Below are 22,349 nucleotides of genomic sequence, written 5' to 3' on the forward strand. Positions count from 1 at the left end.
ACATAGAAATGGCTACTTCTTAGTGAGTAAACAGGGTCTTGAAAGCAGGGGGTTAGCTAGATACATCTTCTATTCAAACCTAATGTTGCCCCCACCACCCACTTACTTTTAAAGTGAACTCAACCTTCAAAATGCTATCCTCAGGTATAAAGGAAGGGGACACAAATATTTATAACTGTTATCATTTATACCCATAAAATTATTTTAGAAGTGATTTCCTTCACACAAGCATTCTTTATACACCTGTATACCATAAATATTCATGTATACAATTCTAAACATTTTGTGCTTTTTGAGTGTTGACGTTTCCAAGAGATGCTCAGAAAAAATACATATACTCGAGTACATTGAGTATGCCTATTTACACCCTTGCTTGGAGGGGTACTTTCCATCTGAGAGAGGTATGCAATAGCCACTGTTTAGCATTTTTTTGAAAAAAAGCACCTACGATATAAGTTGAACTTTCAGTGACTGGAAGCCATTTTAGTCTATGTAGTCAATTATAATGGTGAGATCTGCTTTCAGCAAGGAGGACAAATTTGCAAATTTTATTTTCTGTGATCTGAAGGCTGTTGAAATTTTTGTAGAACATTTTTGTCTAAGGAAAATCAGACTGAAGGCGAGAGTAGATTCTGTAGCAGTTTTAGGTTGAGAAGGTATGTCATTAATTATTTTGTCTGTATAATTTGAAAAAGTTAGAGAACAATAAAAGTCAAGTCCTAGGTGTTTGTATTCAGAATAGAGTATTAGTGATGTTAAGAGGTAGATGAAGGAATTTTTTTGCAGGGTTGTAAATAGCAAGGTTGAGGTTTTTTGTGTGTTTTTGTGGTTAATTAGAATAGCCATACTCGTACAAAAAATTTTAGTCAAGGTAAAGCAAATCACATTTAGTTGGAAACTGTTGTAATGGCAATGAACTCTTTGCATTATGCATGCTTTTGTAGCCCAGATCATATTATACAATGTCAAAATCCAAGTCTTCACTCCATGTTAATTAACTCAGCTACAGTTGGGGATAATGTGGTCAGTGCATTATATGTTGTAGGCAGAGCATTTACTGAATCAGAATGCTCAAGCAGGATTCAGTGCCTTATAGAAGCAGTTGAAAGATGCAAGATTTAGGACAAGGTTTTCTATAAATGTTTAGGCTGTACACAGTATAAGGTCCTGGAGATATCAGTGGTCAGTAGTACATAAGTGCTCTTTGAGACACATTGAAAATGCTTGTATTCAAGAGTCGGGAAGCTGGTTATACAAGGAAGTAATAGAGATTAGTCTAGGAATGTAGTACCAGTGAATATCATCCACAGGGCCATACTTCTACACTATACACTGCTTTTGCTAGTAAATGCCAGTTTTTTTTTTTTTACTTGATTTAACAGTTTATCGCAAATTTCAGATTTGACCACTTTAAACACAATTCCTGTAAGATGATGCAGTAAAGCATTTTTTCTGTATGTGTCATCAGTTCATAATGTCACAGATACATAGCCACTGAGCTGAGAAGTAAGAGCTGTGAAACTTAAAAGGGAAAGTGCTCAAAATGCACAGGAGAGGAGCAAAATAAAATAAAACTAAGTTAGAGCGAGTTATGCCCACATCACCTTTGCTGGTCTGTCACTGTACTCTTTTGTGTTGTATCTTTTATTTATTTAACAAAAGTAGCAAACAACTCCAGGGCAGCCCGCATTGCTCACACATGACACTCCTTCAGTCTTTGTGTATGTACACTAACAGTGAACTGCTCTTGAACTTGCATGAGAGAAGTTTCATTAAATAATTAATTTTAAATTGAAAAATGGTAGCTTACCACATTTTTATTGTACTGTTGAGAAAAGCACTACAGTAGTATATCTGACCTAAAAGTTTAATATTTCCTTTCATTCGCTTATTTTCCACATACTCACTTTATCTACTTTAGGGGGGGGTAGAGGGACCAGAGCCTATTTCAGTAGTGTTAGGCTCAAACAAGGGAAGCTACTCCTGAATTTGACACGTCTGTCATTGAAAAGTTATTACAAATTTTGTGATACGTTTTACATAAATGTGAAAAAGCAGCAAGTAAAGATGATGGAGTATTAACATGCATAGAAGGTAGCACCAGCAGCAACTGTTTTTTGTTCTTCTTCATGTAGACAGTAAGAGCTCATGTCTAGAACTGTGTGCATTTATAAAAAGGTGGGTGATATTCCAAAGTAGGCCACTGCCAGCACTGCAGGGCAGGATACCCTTCCTAATACCATTAGCCATGTGGACAGTGGCTGGAATGGATACATTGCTTACTGGGAGGAGTATAGCTAAAGGAAGCTATGCTAATGGCGATATTTTCACAAACTAAATCACGATTTACATAGCTAATAGTGGAGCAGCAAGCTTGTCTTTGGAATCTGACATGGTGTTCCTGGGATGAGAAGACCCTGAACACTGGTAAATGGGTCTGAACTCATAACTGATCTCTGGTGACTAAATTGGTGTAACTAAGGAAAGGATTTTTTTGAGCTGTGACACAGGATCTGAATTCCCTATACACAGCAAGATCTTGCTGAGTTTGATCTCCATTTTCTCGTAATTGCTTTCATAGCAGCCACCAGAATTAAAGTCTAAACCAACCGTATTAGAAGTAGCGAATATAGTAACAGCGATATAAGAACAGAAGTGGGCTCTTTAGAAAAGGATAGGAGCAAACTGAACAGAAAAAATGGAAATTGTGGAAACAATACATGCAAAATAATGTTTTGGAGGAGGAATGAGGTTTAAAGTAAGGCAGGAATTGAAGGAGCTATGTAATGTTTGACAATGACTGTATAGAAGATTATATGTGATGTATAATGTTTGCAACTGAAAATGTCAGTATGGTTTGATTCCATTTATATAAATATATGACTGTCTATGGCATAAGTGATAGTTCAATAAAGATTTTTTAAGACCTCATCACTGACTTGAAAGATAGGTTGCTGGGGAAGAGTTGCCTAATTACTGGTTTACCAGTTGAAGGGAGAAGATATTGTGTGTTTGAAGGAGAAGGTGTAGGCTTTCATTTGCAGCACACCAATGGCAGTATATAGACACCAGTTTCCATGAGTTTGACACTGTCATTGCTAAGATGGATTTCTGAGGTACAGAAGTGGTTCTACTTGTTAACAGGTTACTTAGTGTAGGTGCAAGCACTGTTTGTCATGAAGGAGTAGCAGGAGATGGGATACTCCATTCGCTGGTAATCAGATCGTGCAGGGAACAAAAAGAGAATGACTCTGTACTGTCAGAATATGTTGGCTTTGGAATGCTAAGATTTTCATTGGATTGCACAGTTGGGGGCGGTCAAGTGCACTTATCACTTACAGAGTGTATGAATGTTGTAAACTAATCACTGCCATGATGGGAAGTGTGGTTGGAGCTAGATGCCACCTGTTCATGTACTGCAAGTGACTGAATGCCCCAGAGCAATGCTTTTGTTAGTTGACGATACTCTGGCTTTTTAGGCAACTTCTCCAGACCCTCTGCTTGCAGCTGTCTGGTCGGTAAGATGGACCGTTCACCAGCCTTTTATGCTGTGCTCAGTGTTAGCTGAATTTAGAAGGCAGAGTAGGAGATCTCTCTGAATTACAATCCTCTGTAATAAACTTGGTGTAAGAGGCTCATGAACCACATTCTTCATCTTTGCAATGCTACATTTACACTTCAGAGTGTCAAGCCTACAACTTACTAGCCTTCAAAAACCTACGTAATTTATTGCATATTCCTCTGAGGAGAGGGTGAGAGTGATGGAAATTAAAGTGCATTACAACAGTGTCCTTGAAAAAGGTAAAGTATGCAAAGAAGATGGTACCACATTTGGGAGACAAGTGTGGGTAGCCCAAGGAAAATGTTTTGAAGCAAGTTTTGTTAATTATAAAATGAGTATGCACCAATTATGTAATAGTGATTAAACAGCTAGTTCACTTAAGAATGACTGACTAAAAGCAACGCCATAATAATGGTGCTAAGGAGAAATATGAGGAAGCACTTTATCATTAGTGTTTTTCCATGTATTTGTAGACCTTGCTATGAAAAAGTTCTTGGGTTAAGTATTGTGAGGGAATTACTGAATGTATGCTGGAGATATAAACAGTTTATTATGAGCAGTAGAAAAGTATAAGCTATTGGCTGCACAGCAACTTCAGCTCATCCAACAAGTTAGCAAGTTAGGTAGTCCAACTGGCTCTTCATTTCTATTATGTAAAATTTACAATCATAAGACTGCCCCCTCCCCAAAAAAAAAACTTAAATGTCCACTCTGTGAAGGTTAGCAATCAAATGATATAACAGTGAGTGCTCAGGTGCTGTGGCTTTGATTACCAGGTTTCAAAGCCATGTTTTTATGAATAATCAGAATATCCTTGGTCTAACATTGGACGTCACCATTTCAGCAGAATATACTATTTAAAGTGTGTACATGCGTTTGTATGTATGTGTGTGTTAGCATTTTATCATAAATGATGTATTTGAGCATACATCTTATATTGTATTTAGTTTGCATCAGTTCCTTGCATAGCTTGTTAATGCATTCTTCTTTGTCTGTCCTTTTGTACTGGTACTCTCAATCCCATTTACCATGTTCTGTTCAATCACACCTGGCAACAAAGCAGTTACTGATCAGGTGTGGAGACTGCACTAGGTTACATTCATGGTTCCATTCTGAAGTGCTTCCTTTTTTGTTTTGGTGGACATGTGACTATGTAGTAATATCGACAATGGTCTGTACATGCTTATGCATGTTATCATAGCTGTCTGACCCTTTCTATCTCTGGTGGTACTTACAAATGGCGCAGTACTATAATCTTAAAATTCAGCAGGCATTTTCTAAAATGCAAGGCATTTAAAGAGTGAGAATATTGTAGATCTAATAACTGTTTTATCTAGTCCCAGTGAGATGAAGCCTGACTAGGTAACCTGCATTTATTTATAGGCCCAGGCAATGGGAGATCCAAATGAGAAGGAATAGAAATCATGAAGTTTAGCCGGCTTGTAGCTTCCTAGTGGAGATGAGAGACATGTTGTGAGAATACAAGTACAGGGTTCTCCTCAGATATGACTGTTTACAAGGGCGGCAAGGCTGTTAAACGGGTTATATCACTTGTGTGAGTGACTGTTCCCTTACTCTGCCTTTTCATCACTACCCTTTGGACGGTTGTAAGAGAGGGCTTTAAGTATAAATGATGGCTGCATGGATAACAGCCATATTAAAGCTGAGTTCTCTCCAGTAGTGTAGAATGAAGAGCCGTAACTGCAGTGATGGTTGTGATGGTCAGTAGGCATGAGTCTCTACAAAAGAAGAAACAAGATAAATAAATGTCATCTTCTTTCTTAACTAAGTAAATGAACTAGACTGCAGATCCTGTTCAACCACGACCCAGGTCATATGGGCATAGTAAATGAAATATGTGTGGTCAGTTTGGAGTAACCAGTTAGTGAGAGACAGGATGAAACAGCAGTACCTGGGAAAAACCCATGCAGATGCACAGACAACTTGCAGAAGTCACACAGCTTGTTGACTGGAAGTCAGATCCATCCTGGGTTCTGGTGCAGTGAGACAGATATTAACCACTGTGATGTCTTGTTTAGTGGTATGAAGAAAAACACCGAAATATGATGCCCTAAATGGATTAAGCATTCTCTGGATGCGAGTAAAATTTGACTCACTGACAGAGAAATGATTGGAAAACTGATAACTTTTCCTTGCTAAAGGCAATGAATTAGTAAATAAATGGTGTCAACATTCTTTTCCTTATGGAGTGACAATCCACACCCCGTGGATAACATCTCACACAAACATGGCTGTGGACTGTGACCAGATGTGTACGCTTTTAGAAGGCACTTAAGCTTCAGGTTCTTACTAAATCTAACAACACAGGCCAGACCATACAAGGATGTGAGCTCACTATAGTATATTAACTTTATTTAATCTGGATTACCACACTGTGTGTGTGTCTGTCTGTCTCTGTGTCTGCAAGCAGTGTCTGTCTGTCTGCATGTATGTATTGCATAAATACTGACCGGAATGAATTAATAAAATGGAGCAGTAGAAAGTGACACTGTGTGCATTCTACAGCATATTTTACAACAATAAGAAATGGCAGAGTGGAAAATAACATAAAATAAATATTGTATCCATTGTCAATCTACACCTCAAAAGCTTGCCAGAAACTAATGCATGGAGGTTTTCATTTTCACATTTACTTATCGCATAGGCATGTTGCTGATTCATTCAAAAAACATTGCCATTATTTCTTGTGATAGTACACACTTTTTTAAATAATTAATAGTCTTGTTTTTAATTTGTTCAAAACATCCCAACTCTTCTGTCCATGATGCAGCAGAATACAATTAAAAAATAAGCGTACATTTTATTAAAACTGATGGAGTCTCTGTTCACCTTTCCGCAGGGTTGCATCGTGTGATGTGTCTGTATGTCCTTTCTGTGCCCTCATTAATTTTTTTGCTGATTGCTGTGGTTGTCCCCCCAACAACCCAAAGACATACAGTAGGTAAGTTAGTGATTTTCCCTTTTGCTGGTAGGTCTACATACCGTTAGTGAATGTGTGGTGTGTGCATTCTACAGTGGATTGATGCCCCATCCACGTCCAGCTCCACTGTCTTGCGTCCTCTGAATGTGTCAGGGAATGCTTCCCCCGACCCTGAATTGGATTAGGTTCATAGACTCATAGCTTAGTACCAGGCTAACTGCCCTTGTGGGCCATTTTAAGCCTGGTCAGTTTCCTTGTACCTGTGAGGTAGACACTTTTACTGTTATACCAACTCCCAACACATTAAGTAAGTAATAAGAGAATTAATAAACATTTTCAACTAATTGTTTTTTTTAGTTCCATTATCAACAAATTTAAAGTGTTTATCCCTAGTAATATTCCACATCAGGAGTTTGTATATTACATTTTTATCCATGACATTGACTCCAATTTGGCCATGTGGGCTATGCTTTCATGACCAACAGTGTCCTAAATAGTGGGTAAACTGCACAAAGCTAAAATGTAGCACTGTAATGTACTAGATTTAATCCAAGAGCATCATTAATATTTCTTAAGGAGATGATTGTCTGCCACCTACTATGGTGAGAGCTGTGCTGTCCTTAAAGAAATGGTTCACCTTTCATCATTGATGACGTCCTTTCTTTGACAGAGAGAGAACTCACATTAGATCATGTGATGTGATCAGAGTCTTCTTGCTAAGTAAAGGAACATTATATGATTCATACTGCATTCACATGGTATTCCTTAAATATGGTTTAAAAGTACTACCGTGCCTCTTCAAGTGGCTGTTAAGCAGGTACATTTTGTCTTCTCATGTGTTTTAGTCGTATCACATTCAAACAGTGAGATTACCTACTTTCTGGTAGGATAACTATGGCATAGTTTGTTAGGATTTATCTGTATCTGATATGGTAGGTTACAAAACTACCTGACAGCATGCAAAATGACCCAAAGAATGCTTAAATTGTAATCATCCTTCTAAAAGTAAAGACTTAAAAGCAGTACATCATTTTCCTAATTTTCATTGATATGTATTTCCACAGTTTATGCTAGATAACTTTTTTAACAGACCCATGTTGACAATAAATTTGTTTTTAGATTTTTATTTGATTAAAGGAAAACTCCACCTCAGAACTTTTTTCATCATATCTTTTTTTTTTCCTGAGCAGAAATGTTCTAGTGCTTCAAAATCACTCCGTGTTCTTTTACAATTTTAATATGTTTCCCTCAAAATGACAGAGGATGGGGCCTGCCTTGGTAAAGTGGTCTTGTTTTCTTGCTTTCATTCCTCCTTCCCAGAATACATTCAAGTCCACTTTATATGAGTCATGCTAGACATAAGGAAGGGACATTTTCTCATACCACTAAGATAGAATGGCAGGACTGTGAAGCACTGGTTTTTCACACACCTTCTGTAACAGCTACTTCTATGTTTCCCTAACTGAGCCTCATTTATGTGTCTGTCAGAGCTTGTTCTATGTTATTTATTTTATTTTATTTTACATTTGTTGACCGGGCTAGTCTAGCTGGATATATTTCCATTTTCAGTAGAGGCCTGAGGAGAAAAGCTCCACAGAAGTAAAAAATCTATACATACATAAAAATCAACATAGATAACAATAAGCCATTTAGAAAACAGGTTAGTAAAAAACAGCAAAAATCTTCAAAACTCTTCTAAATAGTTAGTATAACATTAATTAATTACTACCACACACACAGAAATTCCAAATAACATCATACAGGAAATAAAAATACTTGGAGATAAAGATACAAAGATAATAAGTAATGAAAGTGGAACAATAAGAGTGGGGTAGGCAAAATAAAGGATTAGAGGCGAAGAAAGCAGGTTAAGAAAGTTAACAGGGAAAGAAGCAGGGAGAGGATGAAAAGGGAGAAGAGAAAAGCTTAGTGGAGAATAGAGTGAAACAAGAATAAGAGAGATAGTTTAAGATAAGTAGTAATAGTGGAAGGTTAATCAGGTTTACAACAGGAACAAAGTAGGGATTTTGGAAGTGTCGTTTAATGTTTTGTTTGAAAAGAGGCAGAGAGGAAATCATTGTTATGTTAGTAGGTAACAAATTCCATTTTGTACCTACAGAATTGGTGAATAGGGAGTTACCAGCAGTGTTATTAGATTTTATAGAAGTAGTCAAGAGTTTACTCGAAGAGCGGAGAGAGTTAAGATTGCTATAGGGGATTATGAGTTGGGAGAGTACAGGAGTGTTATTTGGTTGGTACAGTATTTTATGGGCCAGAATGAGTTGATGGATAGCGAGATAGTTTTGAATTTCAAGCCAGCCTAGTTGTTTCAGGTTAAGACAATGATGGGTTCTGTAGGGGTTACCAGTAGCGGCGAAACAATGCTATTGTAGCAGGTAGCTAATTTGTTAAGGTTGTTTTTCTTGAGGTTGGTAAAGATGGGTGAGGCATAAAGAAGAGTAGAAATAAGATGGGAGTGAGCGATCCTAGTTCTAGTAGCTGGTGTAAGAAATGGTCTAATTCGATACAAGGATCCTATTTTTCTGTTGACTAGTTTTATAGAGTTGTTAATATGTTGGTCAAAAGAGAGATTATTATCAATGGTAATACCTAACAGTTTAGTTGTAGAGTCAGGTGAGATGAAAGTAGCACTGTTAGAGGAGATATTAAAGTTTAAGGGGGAGGTCCTGGAAGTGGGGGTAAAGAGAAGAAGTTTAGTTTTTTTGGCATTTAGTAAGAGGAGACGACTGGAGAACCATGTTTCCACAGTATTAAAGACATTTTGGGTAAGAGAGATCAGTTCTGAAGTGGAAGATGCTGAGCAGATGAGTGTAGAATCATCAGCATACTGAATGATTCTGTTAACTATTTCCAGCAAAAGAAAGTAGATAAAAGCTGGCTTTTGTAAAGGGTTTGTTTTGTAATTCTAAGAAAATTGACAGACATTCTCTCACACTCTCATGCTGAGGTGTGAAAACACTCACTGCAGTAAATAATCCTTGCTGTACTTTTACAGGTGACAAGTACTAGGATTCCAAACTATATCTGATACTTCCCAATGCCTTCACTGGGAAATTTTTCTCTCTCTCGTGAATGATGCAGAATTAAAATGTGCTTTACTAGTTCCTTAATTATTTCTGTCATGTTCAACCCTTCCTTTTCCTTTCATATTTCATATTTATTTATACTTTGGTAATCATGAACATGAACTGCTCCCAGGACCCTTTTTAGCTATGACAATGGCTACATTGGCAAAGATAATAACAAGTAAGTGCACTTAGCAATACGAAGACAAAAATACTAACATAAGGACATTGACAAAGATTGCATGTGCAGCACATAGCTACTGCCTGCCAGTGAATAAATAAAACATTAAGCAACATTTACTAGAATGTATACATTAATAATGCTTAACTTTGCTATGGTTAATGTATTATAAACTAGGAATTGTATGCACCCACGTTGCACATATATAGAGTATGTGTGTATATGTGTTTGTGTGTGTGTCTGTCTGTGTAATGGAGAATTAGATTATATGCCTGTGTGTGTATTTCATGTCCTTTAAAGAAAAAACAAATCAAAATGGAAATTTTATGCAACTGTATGTGTGTATCTACACATAAATGTACACAGATATATATACGTAGACATATATGTGTGTATAAAAGTGTATGTATCCTGTAAAAATGTATGTAGCATGTAGAATACTATATGTGGGATGCAGTACTGTGTTTTAATGCACATGTGTGACTCTGTGTGGGTGTGTGTGTGTGTGTGTGTATGTGCGTGGTGCATTGCTTCCGATTTCCTTTTCTTAATGTTTTTAATGGAAGAGCATATATTAAAGGTACGTTAAAGTAAATTCAGCTGAATATTATGGTTACCAAAAATGGTCACATTTCATTTTTTGGACAACAAAATGCTTGTGCACTCTTAACAATGTAATGATTGACTCGGTCAGTGGGAAGCTCTTACTATGGATCTGCATGTACCAGATATGCATCTGCCTCTTGAAGGATGTCACAAAAAAGTGTAAAAGACCTTTTTATGAACACTGTCAGTGCACCTAGTTGATAGGTTGCCACTTGCCTCTCTTTCTGTAGTTGTGTCATGTGGGTGGGGGGCTTGTAAATGGAAAAAAATATTTTCTGACTTTTGTCTAAATGTCACAGAAATCTTTCCTACATTTAAGTTATCTTAACATAGACTATTGCATTTCAATACTGTGTTGCTGCATATGTAAATTTGTCTGAAGAGGTAACAGCTGCCTTTAAACCCTTGACTGATCTAATTACTTTGCTGTGTTGTGAAAGACGAGTGTTGTTCTCCTCCTCTCTGCAATAAAAACAGTGGAAAACTGTTCCACAGCTTTGTCTTTTTCATAGGTTGGTACTAGGCTATCGGCCCTAGGGCCTATGCAAGCCTAGCCATAACAATTCCCTGGATATTTCTTCCCACAATATTTACTTCTCTGGACCCCTGTCTAGCAGGGCAACTGACATGATCCCCGGGGTGAATTTCCTATCTCCCATCCAATCATCAAGGTTCCTTATGAAGAGGGCCAATGAGGCGCTCTGCTTGACATGTATGGGTAGTCTATTCCAGAGTCTGGGGAGTCTCTGGGTCAGGAACCTATCCCTCCAGCATGTTTTGTTCGTTGTGATGACAAGTTTAGATTCCTGGAGTGTGTGGCTCTGTGGGATTGGGATTTCTTTAGGTGGAGCATGTCCAACAGCTCAGGGTTTGACATGGCCTTGTATGTTAAGCAGTGATCGCCTCTGAGTAGACGATATGCCACAGAGTATAGCTGTAGTCTTTTTAGACGGTCAGCATATGGCATCTGCTTTAAGCTTGTGATTCTTTTTTAGTGAGGTATTTCTGTGGCCTTTCCAGCTGTTGCAGATGTCTCAGAGGTACATACCAAATGGTGCATTATACACTGTAATAGGTCTAATGAGCAATGAGTACAGTGGGACAATGACCTCCTTTTTTTGGATGAAAAGCCCTTAGTGATGAGGTGTGCCACATAGAAGGATTTCCTGACTGTTGTGCGATGTGGTTATCGAAAGTGAGACCACTGTCCACCTGTGTCCCCAAGTTTCTCATCACACTTTCGATGTTTAGTGTACTGCCACCTATGTGGTAATTCATGGGTACATGTTTTTTTCCAAAGGGGATAACTATACATTTCTTGGCATTAAGCTTGAGCCCATGGCTCTGGCACCAGGCATCTGTTTCTGTAAGGCCCTTTTGTAGAATATCCACATCATTTGGGGATTCAGTAATGACTCTCAGTTTGCAGTCATCTGCGAACTTTGTTAGCCAGAGTCCCTTAGTGTTGGCCTGTACTTCCGAGAAGTAGATGCCAAACAAGAGTGGTCCCAGGACTCAACCCTGAGGTACTCCACTTGTCACTTGTCTGGAGCTGGTTTTGGAGTTGGCTACTTTTACAGTCTGGGTTCTGTCAGTAAGCCAGTTGGCAACCCATCGAGTGACGTAGGGATTTATGCCCAGCTTACTAAGCTTATCTATGATTCCAGAGTGGGGGATGGTGTTGAAGGCCTTAGCAAGGTCCAGATAAGATGTGTGGACCACCTTACCCTCGTCCACAGCTCTGGAGACTGATTTGAAGGAGACAAGATTGGCCCTTCACAAACCCAAACTGGGTGTGGTCCATTGTTTGAAGGTTGCCAATGTCTTTGTTTATAAGTTCCATGTTGTTTTTTTTTTTTTTTTTTTTTTTTTTAATCAGCTCCTGTGTTCCTGACATTAGCATGATTAATTGCCCCTCTAAGATTGACAGCAGTACCTGACAGGATAAAGTACAGTTTTAACTCTGTCTATATCTCATGCAGGCAGAGACAAATTTCTCTGCAAAGTATGTGAGAAGTTAAGCTTAAAAAAAAAATCCCTTCCTTTGATTCCAGTGCAAGAGAATAAAGTTTTAAAAAGTACAAGCAGGTTTTTGGTACCTACACAATACTGGAAACATATTGTAGGGAGAAAAGAAATCTAAGAAACTGTAGGAGAGGGCAGAGTTTTCCTTTAACTGTTAATGTCTTTTTTTTGGAATCTGAATTTTTTTAGATTTTCACTTGTTAAGATACACAAGTAAAAATGTGGTGTTTTTTATGGTAATACACTAGATGTACTGAATAATTAACATGTTTCTGAACTAAGTGCAAATAATGAAGCTTGTGAGATGTCTTCAGAAAGTCAGACGTGTGGTTTACAAAGAAATTGGGGGAAAAAGTTAACCACCCATTTGCTTGTTTAATCTTATTCTAGATGGACAAGGAGACATTGGTGATATCCTGCAAGTTCTACAAGAGTGGAAGTTGTACCAGACCATCTTATAGCAAGTTCTGTAGGACTGGGCAAGAGGAACCAGTTTGTATTGATTATATAACCCACACAGACTTCAGCTACTCAGAGTTTGTCCAGAACTATCTGCTTCCTAACTATCCCTGCATTTTATCACCAAGCTTCACTGAGGGCTGGCTGAGTAGGTGCCAGTGGGTGACAAAGGATGGGAGTCCAGATTTGGAAGCTCTGGCCCAGAGATTTCGTGAGTACATTATCCATAGTAAATTATTGCTTAAATCCCAATAAAGCTAAATAGTTTAAAACTGAGTAAGGATAAACCAGAGTTGTTAGTATTTTATGTTTAATAAAATGTGTATCACATGCCTACAGAAAGAGAAATGATTAAATGTGATCAATATTCTTTTCATTTCTAAAGTACAGCAACACATTTTGTAAATGAAGAGAATTTGTGTCTGCACATAGAAATTATGAGCCATAAAATGGCTCATATGAATCCTTGTCACAGCATGCATCAAATTCAGGAAGCTAGTAGGCTTAGAAGTAAATAGTCTAGTGCAAAGTGACAGTGTAAATGATAATAGACTTGTTGTTTTAATCTTGTATTGCTCCAGTGAAAACACTGGCCTCCCAAAAGTATGGAGAACTGGAAGAGTAAAGAGCATTAAACAGGTATTTCAGTTTTTAGGAAAGGGGTATGGAATAGAATGCTCACAAACTTAGGTTTTATTGCTTTCAGTTAAACTTGTTTCATGCTTGTTTTGTGCCAGGCAAGTTTACTAGTTGATCTGATGCATTTATTAAGCGCAGGGAATGTATCAGAAAACTTGAATCATACATGTTTTTAATTATTAAAATGGTGATACATGTTTAGAATACCTTATTGCCAGTACTGGAAGCAGATGTAGTTCTAATCTAGGCTAGTCAATAAGGACACACAAAATAAATAAGGTTCAGTTAAAATGAACTCCAGTTTGCATTTCACTACTGATGTATCATCATCTTAATTTGGAACCTTTATTATGTCTGAATTAATTGAAATAGAAAATAAATGATTAAAAGAAACCTAAATCTATAAGTTTGAATTTTGTGATCTTAAGTTCAGAAAATGTGGCTGCCAGGCACCAGCTAAGTGAGGGGTCTCATAGGAAGATATGCCAAGCTCTTATTTCAGAAAAAAAAATCAGTTTTGTGAATAAAAAACAAGTGATCCTGTTGAGATGGGTGAGAATAATGTTGAAGTAATGACATACCTGTCGAACCTTAAGCTTAGGACTCCAGCATTATGCTTTGTAAAAACAGAAATTAAAGCCAATGAAATATTACCCGCAAGCTTTAACACTGCTCGCATTAGGCAGAAAAAAAAAACATTGAGGTGGCCTATAGAAGTAAATCTTCATACCCATCACACCCCAAACCTTGACAAAGCAGCAATCATGATTTCTACCACAACTTTGACAGCAAAAAGATCATGTACATTGTAGCATTATATATGCCACCTGGCAACAATAGTACTATAGTCAAGGATATCCTCAACTTGACTATCCCAAAACATGCACCAAGAAACCATCATAACAGGTGACTGTTCAGCAGTCCTGAGCCCTCTCTATCTCACTAAATCTGTTTGCTTTCTCCCAGTTAGTCCATACTACTACAGGAATAGACAAAAATAGGCTATCTGAATTGGACTGGATTCTTACCACCAAAACCAATACTATAAAATCTTCTGGATGCTTACATGACAGTGTTAGTGACCATCTCTGGATATATGTACTGAGACAACAGCAAAACGTTAATAAGTTAGTAATATGCAACCAAATACACAACTTGACTTACTTTAACAGTGACACTTTCACCTCCTCCCTTTATGTCTGTAAATGGAATATACTGAACACTTTGCCCTTAAATAATGTTGTCTCTTGACTTCTAATACCGTAAATGAAATGGCACCATGTAGATCAAAAAGTGTCAGATCAACCCCAGTACCTTGACTAACCAGGGAAACTAAGCAACTACTTAGACAGAGAAACAAAGCCTGGAAACCTTATAGGAAAAACACAAGATGCTTTCCAGACAACTTAGAAATTTATTTGAAAACAAATTAAAAAAATGCTTAAAGCTCAAACAGAAACACAAAAACAACCCTGAATTATTTTGGTCAGTTATCAAAAAACTTCTGTAACCCTGTCAATCTACCACTCGTTCGCCCACAACCATTAACAGCAAGAATGACATCCCAGTCCAGTTTAATTCATACTTTACAAACACTATTCATTCTGTAATCAAAGGGAACACCCACACGCCTCCCCTCTACATACCAGCCCCATTAAACAACATCACAAAGAATTTCATTTATTAACCTGTGCAAACGTCCACTTTTAGAAAAAGTGTTACATAATCTAAAACCAACAACCTTTGCTGCTGATAACTTGACATCTGAATATCTAAAACTAGTAGCACATGCTCTGGCATATCCATTTCCATATTAATAAAATAATTCAGTAACACAAAACTATGGCCCAGCCATCTGAAAAAATGCCATACATTATTCTGTTATACAAACATGGAACCACTACTGATGTCTCAACTTGCAGACCCTTTGAAATCTTTTTACCAGTTTCAAAAAATTTGGAAAAAATGTGTCCACAGTTTATCAGTTGCCTCGCTAACAAATAAATCTCCTATCCAAGACACAACATGGCTTCCATCCCAGCCATAGCACAACTACTGCCCTCCTTAATTTCACAAATATCATAAATTGAAATGGAAACAAAGGGTGACTGTTCTCCACCCTCTTCACTGAACTAAGCTTCAGTATGGTCACCCACCAAAAACTCCTTCTTGAACTCTCATCACTTTGAGTCAAGTCTTCCCTGTCCTGGTGTCACAGCTATCTGTCCAACAGACAACAAAACACAAAGAATTTTTACCATCTCTCCCACTCACAGCTGGAGTCCCACACGGATCAATACTGGGTCCACTCCTATTCAGTCATTAACCCTTTTTCCCCATTTTCTACATGGGGTGTCATGTTACCTGTCCCCATCTCTGTCTCTCTCTATTCAGTGTTACACTCCTGCCTTCTTTGACACTCATGCCCGACTGTTGCAGATCTTCTCTCACACAGTCTATCTACCTCTTTGCTGGGTGCTCTAGTTTCCTCTTAACTTCTTCCTGTCCATCTCAAATCTTCTTCACCAGATTGTCCTCTGCTTTTCTGCACATGTAATACTTTACTTCTATCACCTCTAGCTTCCTCATCTGCACTCCGTTTACTGCCTATGTTTCTGTGCCATGCAGTAGTGCTGGTCTCACCACTATTTTGTACACTTTACTTTTCTGTTTCTTTGGCATTCTTCTGTCATACACTGCACCTGACACTCAATGCCAATTGGCTGTAGCCCCTATGATTCTAGCTTTGACATCTTCATTCAGATTTCCTTTCTCCTCAACCACCCTTCCCAGATACTTGAAGCTATTAACTTGTTCCACTATCTTCTCTTCTGATTTCCCCAATTTTCTGCCATTACCACTGTCTTATCTGTACTTGGTTTCATCCCACATGCCTTCAGTTTTGCATTCCATTCCCCTATCCTTTGCTGATGTTCTTGCTCAATCTGCCTGTAATGCCACATCATCTGCATACAGATGTAGTCCATCACCAGAATGAACAGCAAAGGGCTCAGAGTTGAACCCTAATTGTACGCGTACTCCTTCTGGGAACCCCTCAGTCAGACCGAACACTGTTTGTGTTTGGGTCATGTGATCCTTGTACATAGCCTGCACTAATCCTACCAATGTTTTTGGGACTTTGAACCACGGCAGTACTGCCCAAATCAGCTTTCTTGGGACATGTCATTTGCTTTTTCCAAGTCTAAGAATGCCCTGTTGGACTCTTTCGTCATCTCTAGCTTCTTCTCAACTATCTGTCTCAATGCAAGCATTGAGTCAGGTGTGTTGCATCCTGATCTGAATCAGAACTGCTCAACTCCCATCTTACTTTCTACTACTGTACGTATCTATTTATCAGTCACCCTCTCCAGAACTTTTATGCAATGTGACAGGAGTTTGATACCTCTGTACCTCCCACAGTTGTAGATGTCCCCTTTGTTCTTGTACACTGGCACGAGTGCACTCATTTTCCAGTCATCTGAGAGATGCTTTTCTTTCCACACTGCTACAAGTACCCTCAGTAGCCATTTCTCCCCTATCTCACCCAGCATTTTTATCACATCTGTCATGACCTCATCTGAGCTGCTGCTTTCCCTGACGTCATTTTCCTTAGTGCTATTCTTACTTCCTCTAGGCTTGGCTCCTCTTCTTCTGACGTCGTAGGCTATGTCTGGGGCAGTACAGCTTCTGTGGGGTTTTGTGTCACCACCACATTAACAAACTCGGAAAATAATCCACTATGTAGTATAAAGAAAATATTGACGACTACAGGTAAACAACACTTATTTAATAATCCACAACTGAGTGCTTTCGTCCCCAAAATGTGTACTGGACTTCGTCAGAGTTAGGTAATGAACACATGCAGTGAGTTTAAGTGGTATTAGTAAAACTTAAAATGTCCAAACCAAACATTGATGTAGTAAATATAAATTGTAGATAAAATTATAAAATATAAAGAAGTAACATAACTTAAAAAATAAAATATAAATAGAAAATATGACCACGCAAATACATATAATTATTCCTAGCAAGTTAAGTGCTTTTAACTTCGATAGACTACTAATTGAAATAAGCCCCTTCTGACCTGTGGCATTAGTTTTCAATTGTCATTCAACTTCTTTAACCTCAAATCTAATCTTTAAAGGCCCCCCTCTCAAATTATTATCAAGGACATCTACAATAAAAACAAATTATGCCTTTCATTCTTCTGAATATCTTTCCATAATGCATTCTTCTCTTCTTGTTTTTTTATGTCTCTTAAGTGTTCATCTTTAATGGCACTTTCAGTTTTACCTACGTAGAATGACCTACACATTAAGCATAAGGCCATATACACCACCATTTTTGTTTCACAGTTACATTTCATGGGACACTTAGTACAAACCATATTTGACCAGATATATTCACCTTCCAAAATAGAGGGACACTGAGAACAATGCCCACATTTGGACATTCCTCTGATGTGTAGTGGACGTCCTAAACACACTGTAATGTTCTAAAAATTTCTTGATGTTCCAGTACCTTCTAAAATTCACTGTGGGAACCCTTCCAAGCTTGTCCACATCCATGCCACCTAGGTCAAAAATCTTCAGATTATTAAGTAAAATAAGCCTTATAGTCTCTGCATTGTTACTATAAATAAGCATGCAACCACTCCTAAACTGCTTATTGTTAGATTTGTCTGTTGATAGCATATTCCATTCTATTCCAAACAATGGTTTGTAAATTCCTTTTCTCCTTTTTTCATAAACCTCTGTAAACAACTGTTCTAAAAATTCTTATTTGGTACCCTCTATTTAATAACATTGTTCTTAATTTTTTTGCCTTCTTCAAAGAACGTCTCCAAAGAGGTGATCATTCTTGCCAATCTGACTAGTTGTCTCTTGACAACTTTTTCTGTAAAGAGTGGTAGTTAGCATAATGAAGCAGTGAGTTTGACTGTGTGCTTCCCTGTATAAGTTTTGAAATAAAACATTTTTGTAGGACTTGTTTAAAATTAATTTAAGAAAAGTAGTTGAGATACTTGTATAGACTGCGGTGGTGGTGCTGCAGTAGCGCTGTCGCCTCACAGTAAGACGTTGTCCTGTTCGATTCTCAGCTAAAGCGTCTTTTGTGTGGAGACATGCGTGAATGGGCGTACCTTCGTTGAAGGTTGTATGTCAGGGCTGGCAACTCGGTACATAAAAATCTGCTGCCAGTCATTAGCGGACCGGAGATCTGCTGTGGTGACCCCTAACCAGGAAAAAGCCGAAAGATACAACAAGTTGAGGTACTTGTATATTTAAAAAAACTCCTACAACCTCTTTGCCGAAGCTTTCCAGCACAACACAATATCATCCAAAAAACTAACTAATAGTAAAAATGCGGGTGCAGGCTATCCCCATTGCAACCCCCATTTTTTGTTTGAAAATAGTTCCCTCAAACCAAATGAAAGTATTGTCCAGAATCAGCTCCATCAAATTTCTAAGGACTTCAGTACTGTCATTACTCAGTGTATCCTTCTGAATTAAGAACTCGTAAAACCAGTCTACCCCAACTTGATGAGGTATAACTGAAAACAAATCCCTCACATCTATTGTTACTAACAATAATTGTTCATTATAAAGAGAATTGTGTACTTCAATCAAAAAATCTTAATTCCTACTACTCTGCGTATCCGTATATCAGTCACCCTCTCCAGAACATTCATGTAACATGACAAGAGTTTGATACCTCTGTACTGCCCACAGTTTTGGATGTCCCCTTTGATGTTCTTCATGTTTCATTATTGCAGTCATCACATTTGGGTTATCTGCCTGCAGGTAGCCCTCAGTCGGCCTGAATAACAGAGTCTTCGGATTTCTGCGTCGAATGCTGTCGCTTCTTCCTCGACATCAGGTCGTCAGGGGTATAAAACATGCAGCCAACACCATTACATCAGTCTTTCTTGCCATGCGGTGCCAAAGCAGGAACAGTTTGCAAGTGCCGGTCGGCCGAATCCTGAAATTTTTGTTTTCGAGTTTCAGACCCAAAGTCTTCAAAAAAGCTAAATACCCCATTGGGGATCCTTTTTTCTTGCTCTAACTGATGTCAGTAAAAGTTAACAATTGTCTTAGCTGTGGAAAGCAAATACCTCATAGAGATTTTCATTCTTACTGCATCCCCTGTTTAGACCCAGACCACGACGTCCCTCGTTGTCGGTTTTGTGCCTTGTTCAACGCCCGAACTATTAGTCGTCGGGCTATTTTTGCAGCTAATTACTTTCGCACTTGTTCCGTGTACTCCAAAATGGCTTTGTCAAGCCATCCAACTACCGATTTTCCAAAAAAAACGCAAGGATAAAGACAGAGACAGACCGCATAGGTCCAAAACTGCAGACAATGCTTCCGTTAAGCTAGTCGCCAGTCCACTGGTACTCAGTGAGGTGCTTTCGCAGCCCCTGATACCCGCTATTTCTGATTTACAGGCCTCTACTGAGACCCATTCGGAGTCTGGTATGCTGCGAGATGCTTCTTTGACTATGGAACCTGCAGATGTCCCTACCTTTGATGGGTCTGGAGCCGCTGTGCAGGCACCTGCTTCTGAGGGTGTATTCAGGCCTACAGACATTCATATTAAACCAACACCATAATTTTCATCCAGGCCAAAAACTCGCACTACTCCTAGAAAACCAACGACCAAACTGCAGGCTCAGGCCCATATGCCTAAAAAACAAATGCTTAGAATGGCCAAAGACCTCATTACCTTAATTAGGGGAAGCCAGTCTTCCCCCTCTAAGAGACCTAGAGCTGATTTTCTTTCTGATTCTTCTGATCAGGAATCTGATATTTCTGCTCCTTCTGATTACCAGGATTTGCCCTTATCTACTTATGAGGATTCTGATGCAGAGGATTCCATTCCCCCTGCTTCTCCTCCAGAAGATTTTTCTTTCGGTGAAACCTTGCACACTCTTAGGGAGCATTTCCACTGGGAAAGCCAGGATTACTCTGAGTCCAAAAAGAGATGTAGAGAATTCTTACTCCTACCTCAACACAGGCCTTTAGCTATCCCTCCTATTCTGGACATTGTAGATGATGCTTTCTTAGAATCTAGCCTTATCCCAGACACCTTTCCTTCAGCTCCCAGAAAACCAAACAGGTACTACAGAGTACCTGACTCTCACAAGTTCCTCTTCAAGAATCCTTCTGCGGATCCAGAGACCATTTCCCACGGACCAAAAGGCATTAAGGCTACAGCTGCCAAAAATCCTACCCCTTCCGATAGAGATTCTAGAGCCTTGGACAGATGGGGTAAGAAAGTATACACTTCTGCTACTTTGGCCATTAGGGCTTTAAATTGCCAGTTTCATATGTAAAGTATCAGCAGCATATTGTGGGACTACTTAGACAGAAAATGTTGTTGATTCCTGACTGTGCTGAACACAAAGAATTGCAAGATTTAATGCATTCTGCAGAACTAGTTGGTAAACATACTTTGCAATGTGGTTTTGACACCTTAGAAGCATCTTGCAGGGCTGCTGTCACTGGGTCTGTACTTAAAAGGCATGCTTGGCTTAAGGAACAAAACTTGCCAGATCATGTAAATCTATGCAAACTGTTAAAGATTTCCTACAGGTACAGCCTCCCAGATTCTGTAGGCATTGGCCTTCAAAGAACTGGTCCTTTCCAGTCCCTTCCAGGCCTTCTCAGTCCAAACCCAGGAACAGCGGACCACCAAGGCTACAGTCTCAGACTATGCACAGATCTAAGCAGTGGGGGGAAGTAGTAAGCCACCCCCTTATGGAAACATGGCACAATGACTTAACCTTAAACCTTCCAAGCCCTGCTCTACTACCTACTCCCTTAGGAGGAAAGCTCACCCTGCATGCAAAAAAACTGGGAACTAAATGGGTTTTAAACATAGTTTCCCAAGGATATGGAGTCCACTTCCACACACTACCAACCCCAAATGGTTGGCCAGACCTACCCCCAAATCAATGGGCGGAGGCCCAACAGCAGGTTCTCTCTCTTCTCAGTATCAGGGCTATTCAGCCTGTCCCATCAGAACAAAGGGGACAAGGTTTTTATTCAAGACTTTTTCAGGTACCCAGAAAAGACAACAACTAGCATCCTATCCTGGACCTCTCTATTCTCAACACCTTTCTGGTGGTTCCAAAATTCAAAATGCTAACTCTTCAACAGCTTCTTCCTGTGCTAGCCAAGGATGCCTGGCTGGCAACCCTAGACTTAAAGTAAGCTTACCTGCACATCCCAATAAAAGGATCCTGCAGAAAATACCTATGTTTCAGGGCAGGCTCCATGCATTTTCAGTTCTCTGCACTTCCCTTTGGTTATCTACTGCGCCTAGGGTGTTCACAAAGTGTCTAGCTCCAGCCATTGCATTTTGCAGGCAGAGAAATATTCAAATTTACTCATACGTGAACGATTGTCTGATTCAGGCAGAAAGCCAGGATTTGCTATTACAACACCTGGCATTCGTAAAGAAACTTCTAACCTCACTGGGGTACACCAGCAATGAAAAGAAATCTCACCTAGTACCCTGCCAACAGATTGTATTCCTGGGAACAAGCTTGAACACAACTTCCCAGATGGCATTCCTCACTCTGGAGAAGCATGTTTATTTGACAACCTACTTCAAACTATTGGCCATAAAACCCCAGCTATCTGCAAGGAAAATACTGCAAGCTCTGGGGTTCATGGCCTCTTGCATTCTACTAATTCCATATGCAAGACTGCATATGAGGAAACTCCAGTGGTATCTAAAAAGCCTATGGTGTCAACATTCTCAGGACCTGGAAACAATTATTTCTATCATTCCTTGTATAAAGACAGAGTTCCTCTGGTGGGCAGAGGCCTGCTACCACAACAAGGG

General features: G+C 38.9%; 1 protein-coding gene across 6 annotated transcripts in view; it reads left to right on the forward strand.

Moving 5' to 3' along the window:
* The window catches only part of JMJD4 (jumonji domain containing 4), a 381,468-nt gene that overhangs the window by 120,097 nt on the left and 239,022 nt on the right, over window positions 1-22,349 (forward strand). For 5 of the 6 annotated variants that reach the window (XM_044065866.1, XM_044065868.1, XM_044065864.1 and 2 more), the window contains exon 2: window positions 12,792-13,071. The exons of the other annotated variant lie outside the window; for it this stretch is intronic. In XM_044065866.1, the coding sequence (XP_043921801.1) occupies window positions 12,792-13,071 (280 nt within the window). The remainder of the gene's footprint in view (window positions 1-12,791; window positions 13,072-22,349) is intronic. 6 annotated transcript variants of the gene reach the window in all.

This window comes from Protopterus annectens, chromosome 3.part0 (genome assembly GCF_019279795.1).
Source record: "Protopterus annectens isolate FY-2018-M chromosome 3.part0, PAN1.0, whole genome shotgun sequence".
Lineage (NCBI taxonomy): Eukaryota > Metazoa > Chordata > Ceratodontiformes > Protopteridae > Protopterus > Protopterus annectens.